The 6,792-nt window shown below is 33.4% G+C and overlaps 1 protein-coding gene across 1 annotated transcript; it reads right to left on the reverse strand.

Moving 5' to 3' along the window:
* Positions 1-6,366: 6,366 nt before the first annotated feature.
* LOC18590788 (uncharacterized) lies at positions 6,367-6,792 on the reverse strand. The gene has a single exon (XM_007016520.2). It carries the CDS (start codon positions 6,790-6,792, stop codon positions 6,367-6,369), a length of 426 nt encoding a protein of 141 aa, XP_007016582.1.

Consider the following 6,792-nt stretch of genomic DNA (forward strand, 5'->3'; position numbering starts at 1 on the left):
GGTATCCAAAATTTTGGGGGAAGTATCCGATTTCATTACTGTTTTTGTTTCTCCGGTGTCGAAAAAAGCTATTGTTGGAATAGGCTGGTTGTATTTCGAAGGGTAAATTGAAACATGTACGAGGGTACTGGTGGTTTAGGAATTTTTTGGATTTTTAGCTAGGGAAGGCAATTGTCTTGAGGTTGAATCATGTAGAATTCTTCTAGTTCGTTTCATCATCTGAATGTAAGACCAAGGTTTGAATAGCAAACAGGGTCTTGTCTGTGGGTTCTTCTTCGAGCGAGAAAATCGACTTGAGGTCATCATTCTCTAGATCAACTCCTGTTTTTTGCTGGATTTCTTGGAACATCTTTACTCTTTTCTTTTTGTTGGTAAGACATTGTTTGGTAAAGTGTCCTTGCTGATTGTAGATAATGCACTTGGTTGTTTTGGCTCTACAGCCTGGCCTTTGTTTCTTGAGGTATCTCCACACAAAATGAAATAGATTTTACCCTATATATATATATATATATATATATATTTATTTATTTATTTATTTACTGAATTAGTGGCCAAGTCTCCCTCTGTGATACATGTAAAAAGCATATATTCTACCCTTTTCCACCCATCTTTGGACTTGATAAAATTCCAAGTATTTGTTCTCTTAATGTAAAGAATCAATTGATCTTTGCACCTGAGTATTAAATTTATTAGTTGGTGCATGATATCCCTTATTTGCTTGAGTCTATAAGAAAATGTTTGCATAAATTTTTTATAGAATCTTGTACATTCATCGAGAGGATAACCAAGCTGCAGATTACTTGTCGAACCAAGGTTATTCATATCAGAATCTTCAAGTGCTTTCTCAAGCTTAAGGTGAATTACGTGAAATTTTACATTTGGATAAACTCAATTTACCTTATGTGAAATTTAAATAAATGTAAAGGAGTAGTACTCTTAATTTATGTTTCATTTTTCTTTAATTTATGTAAAAAGGGGATATTGCTTAGCCTGCGCATTTATAAAAAATATGTAAAGGAAGTAATACCTTTATTAGGTTTTCTTTTCTCGATATTTCATATAATTTTGAAGGTACGGTTTATGTCTCCCTCCTTTATGTACATAATTTTTATTTTCTTAATAAAACTTTAACAGGATAGTTGAGTATTGCAAGAATTTCTAGCATTAAAAAAAAATTCCAACATTTGGACTGCTATTTCATGGTTTTTAAATTCTTATTTATCACATTCGAGCATTTGATTTATTAATCGGTACATGATCTTCTCATTTAAAAAATAGGATTTGAATTTCTCTTTCTCCAATTTAAAAAAAAAAATTCTTAAACTACATAAACAAGAATTATTGCCAGTAAAAAGAATAAAAAAATTGCAAGTATCAAAACAGCTATAAAGTTTAAACTAATTAATCACTCGTAAAAGTGATCAATAGTTTAAGACAAACCACCACCCAAAATCATAAAATATATATATACCTCTTTTCTCATATTAATTAATTTCTTTTTTATTCCCTATATAATTGAATTAATTTAATGAATTTGGGTCGTCCCAATAAGTTACTTTCTCATGCAATAGGGACATAAAAGTTAAAACAATTATAAGATTAATAAGAAACTCTTAGAAGCAAAATGATTACGGTACACACTAAGAGAAAACGTTTAGCAAACACTTTAATTAGGACATTGTTTTCAAATTTTATATTGACAAAAAAAAAATTTACATTTTTGGGGTCAAACCTAATTAATGTAACATTTCGCTTTCTCTCTCTTTCCCAACGATGTCAAGATAGCCTCTTCGAAGGATATGAAAGAAATTGAGATCATGCCCAACTTGCATTTGACAAAGAGGAAAAACAGAGAATGCCCCACACCCACTTTACTCAGTTCAAGAGGGAAATGGGACTTTAAAAAAGCATTTTAGGCAATGCAAAGCCCATGTGAGGAGCATATAGTTAGAATTATTTGTTTATTTTTGTAATATAGGGTAGGATTGATTATTTATTAGTTAGGGTTTTGTTTTGATCAACGAACATAATTATCATCATAATCATCATTAGAATGACATATAGCATGCACCCTTATAATTTTTGGAAAGATTGGACTTAGGTTTCTTTGTGACCCAAGGTATTTTCATCTTAATTATTAGAATGACTTAATACCCCACTTGTTTCTTGATTTGGATTTTTAAAAGAAAATTACACAAGGAGGAACATGATCTCTTCTCGTATACTCATGAAACCTGCTTGAGTTGTTTTATACATTACTAGTAGCAATTTGAGTAAGATTTTCGTCAAATGAATATGCATACAATATTGATAAAATAACACTTACATATAACCACTATCAAAGATACAAAAAAAATTAATTACTTCAACTTAAATCGAACATATTTTTTATAACTTAAACATTTTGTTTAATAATAAATATATATCTTTCATTAATTAATAGAAAAAGAATACGTGCTACATCATAGTTTGATTATAATTTTTTGGTCAATTAATTAAGCGTGATTAAATGTGAAACTTGTTAATGTCAAAGTGAATTCAAAACTAAAGATGTGACCTTGAAGCACATGGTAGAAACAAAAAGGGTCCCCTGAAGCAGCAACTTGATGTCCTCCAAGAAAAAAAAAATCCGTTGGCATTTCTATGTTTAATGTAGCCATGGACCATCCGTATCATTGCTCAATAAGAGCCACATACAACCCTACACCAATTGCAAAGAGAAAATCACCTATGCTTGACCTTCTGACAATACTGTTGAGCTTGAAAATTTTCTGACTCAAAATCAAATTGAAATCATTGTTATTCAAATTTGGAATAAGTGTCAGACAGGGGTATGCGTCCCAATTTAAGTATATTCAATATTTTTAACCTTTTTTTATTATTTAGAAAGTTAGATCTTTATATTTATATTTGTCTCATTAAATACGAGTATTTATTAAAAATATAAAATGTTAAAGCTATATAATTGAATATCAATAAAAGTGTTAGTGAATATCATATCCACGAGCTTGCAAATTTTTTGACTTTGAATCAAATTGAAAATCAATGTTTCACGAACTTAAAATAAGTGTTAATTTGATACTTTTACATGTCTCAACAAAAATTCGTCTAATTTTTTAAAAGTTTTTTCTTATATTTAAAAAGTTATTTTCTAAATTTATGTTTAACTTGTATGAATTATATACGGGACTTTTAAAAACATGAAGCTGAAGAATCAAAATAGCATAATTGAAAATCGATAAAAGTGTGAAGGAATATATATATATAAGCATTGACTCATATCATTGACGATGATGAACACATTGAAAATAAATTCTGAAACTTGAGAACTCGTAAGAATCCCCATGAAAGAAGGGACCCCAATGGTAGATTAGCATCTTCTCATAGTAGTAGGTCCACGGGAATCATCTATATCACTTCAAAATGGAGTATCTCCTCTCTTTCTCTCTCTCTCTCTCTCTCTATTCTTGAGGAAAACTCATGTCACTGAAATTGATAGCATTCAAGACTACTTTACAGAACGCACTGCTGCATCCCATCCGACGTAACTAAGGTTGCTCGACGTTTCGGCCCTTGGTTGGTCAATAACTAGGGTCGAAAGACACTGAGGAACCCACTTTTCTTTGAGAAACAACGATTTCCGTCCACTTTAGTCACTCCATCACTGCACTTTCGTTCCATAATGTTTCATATCAAGATAGACGTACTCTTTATCAGTGCTAACCTATCAAACCCCCCCCAAAAGAGAACAAAACAGTGCTAAGCTACCAACTTGATGTACCATGCCCCTAAGGCCCTTCCTTTTTTTCTTGTTACTATTACTTTGTATTATTGTAATTATTACTCGCATATAGTTTGTACATCCAATTACTTAATTTATATTCGCACAACACTTTCAAATTTAACTTTGATCATTCAATTTATATATATTTAACGAATCTAAAATTTAATATCAAGTCAAATAGAATTAACTCGGTGAATAACCTTATTGAATATTTCTTTACTTTCTCTTCTTCCCTTCCGTCTTGACTCATTGACTTTTTCAATTTACCTTCAACAAACTCGAGGCTTATTAGATCTAAAATTATACAATATAAAGAACTTTTTCCAATTTTACTAGTCTTATCATTATTTTTTGCAATTCAATATAAAGCTTTCATTTCTAATTGTTACAAATTGATGGAAATAATTTCAAGTTTAAGCCTGATGAAAGTAGGAGTTTTCATGAATTTGAATAAACTTTTAGCTAGGGCTATGGAAAATAATGAATGCCTAGCTCCATATATTTATATAACCGACTATGCAATGATGTGCTTTATTATTGTGTGGAACATGGAGCACCAAAAGAAGAAGAAAAAAAATTGAAGGTGAGGGTTTTTTTTTTCTCTAAATGAAAAAGGTGAGAATAAAGATACTGAAATATGGCTGGGACGCAACACTTGGTAGAGGCTCTTTGTGGGATTGTCAAATGGGGTCAACAGGCTAAACAGTTTTCGCCACTACAATGAGTGATTCTGCCACCCCATGTGGTTAACGTGTTATACTACTGTCTATCAGCTTCGACACCATATGGATGTGAAAATAATGGCAGAAAAATAAGAAAAAGAAGGGAAAAGGAGAAAAGGAGCAAGTTTCTGGAAGTGGCTTTTCTATATGGGGGAAAATGGGTAGATTTCAAAAGCATTGGACATTCCCCTTAATTTGGACAGTCAACCTCCCAGAGGGGGATTATTGTTGCAAATAAATCTGTTTCAAAGTAGGAAGATGTCATTTTTGTTGCATTTGTTTGTCAAAACTCCATGAAGGGTATCGTTGCAAGCATTTTGCTCATTTTTCAGTAATGATAGAGCTGATCAAAGTAAATGGTGGGTTGAGAAGTGTCTTATTCATATAGAAAGAAAACTTTGTGTTTTCTTGAAAGAAAACCCTTCTTCAAAAGAAAATTTGCAAGGAATTGACCTCATTTCTGTAGAGATTAGAAAATCTTTGGCACTTTGATTGCTCCTATCTAGTTACCTCAAGCATCTGGTTTTTGATACAAATGAAAGTAATTACAAGAAAGGGTGACCACTGAACCAAAGGGTTCTTGTGTTTTTTGATTGAAAAGAAAGGAAAAAAAGAGAAAGAAATCCCAATGATTGACAGCGACCTAACCATTATGGTAAAACTTTGATAAAAAGCAATAGTAGGACAAAAGTGAATGCCAAACTATTGTAATTAGGAGCTTCTACTTTGTCCTACTGATGTGAAGTTGCTTGACATAGATTTTTGACTTGAAAGAACACTTTGGTCTTAATTACGCCTTGACAATGAGCAAGAATTTTAGAAATGTAATAGGCTAGGCGGCCCTCCCCTAGGCTAAGAATATAAGTGTTCTGTTATTTCATCCTCAAAAACAATCAAATTGTGCCTACGTATCCGGAAAAAAGATGACGAAACTTAATATTCGCACCTCCCCACATCAGAAAGGGTCGAATTCTACCCCCTGTGGAGAGTTCTCCTCACATCAAGGGTCATTTCGCAATAACATCAACCATCAAAGTAATTTGTCAAGTTCATTCTATCTTCAAAAGAAAATTGTTGGTGGGAGTTTGACAGATAGTGATGGAGAAAGAAGTGGCAAAATGCCCTTTGAGATAAGGCGGTGAAAGCATTATAGTCCTTGTCACAAGGGTATTTTCATACTCAGTAGGAAAAGAATGGAACTACTTCATTGTCCCTAGCTAGGCAGTCCGTTCTTGGTTGAGAAATAAGATCGAGGACTCTGCTTGCCTTAGGGAGTGTGCCGCTGAGTCAACTTGAGTTCACTCTTTGTTTTAGTTGGTTAGGTTTCTAATCATTGAGCATCATGGCCAAAATGAAAAAAATTTTATCCTAAAGCAGGCTGGCTGGTCATGCCTTGGGCCACAAAGATGACTTGCGGCTATGCTTCGCAGCAATTCTAAATTCTTGTTCTGCTGCTTGTTCGCCATGGAAACTCGTGCATTGGCTTAAAGTTTTGACAACCAAAATTGGAGTAGGTCATTAGCATAACTTTTCCTAATAAGAACAACAAACCAAGCACAAGCTAAGATATTTTGCTCTCCTGTGCCTATCCATTTTGTACTTTTAGTCACAATCAAGATCTCTCTTTAGTCCACATTCCTTTTTGCCTTCTAATTCAGCATGCTTTCTTATCTTTATGCATTAGTGAAAAGAATAGTTAACTCGCTGGAAAAGTTCAGACAGTTTAGACAATTTCTTTCTGCACAAAAATCTATTCATAAAATTAAGTTATTTCATCAATAACATCTAAAGGGGAGGTGCTGTGTCTTTGCATCTCCTTTGATTGTGTTTCTCAAATGAAATTAGGGACAATAAAATCAATCATGGGATCCACATTATAGGGAAAATTTGCTCCCATTCCTTCTTTCCCTCATCCCATCGATCAAAAGTGAAGTTTGTAACTCTTATGAAGCACTTCTCCTTGCATTTCTCATAATCCTTGTGGGAATCATACAGATAGTAGGGTCGTTCATGATAACGACCATGTGATATGTTGTTGTATGTTCCTTCACAGAACACCGGTGGCCAACTGGTAACACTGATGTTCTCATCAGGCAGAAAAATTGAAGTCTCATTTCCAGGGGCTACACAGATGGAAAATCGTGTCGAATTCACATGACATGTGATGTAAGCGACCTTGCCTGGTCTGGCCTGATTGCTTACGACCAGAGTGGTGGCAGTGCTGTATTCGCATGATGCAAACAGTGATAGAATTAGTATGCAAATGGTTGGCCTTGGAATCCTCAT

The sequence above is a fragment of the Theobroma cacao genome, chromosome 9, assembly GCF_053813885.1.
Source record: "Theobroma cacao isolate CCN51 chromosome 9, ASM5381388v1, whole genome shotgun sequence".
Classification (NCBI taxonomy): Eukaryota; Viridiplantae; Streptophyta; class Magnoliopsida; order Malvales; family Malvaceae; genus Theobroma; species Theobroma cacao.

What these genes read in the sequence shown, in the direction of transcription:
- LOC18590788 (XM_007016520.2), bottom strand. Translation starts at nt 6,792, where the DNA reads ATGAGGATTCCAAGGCCAACCATTTGCATACTAATTCTATCACTGTTT.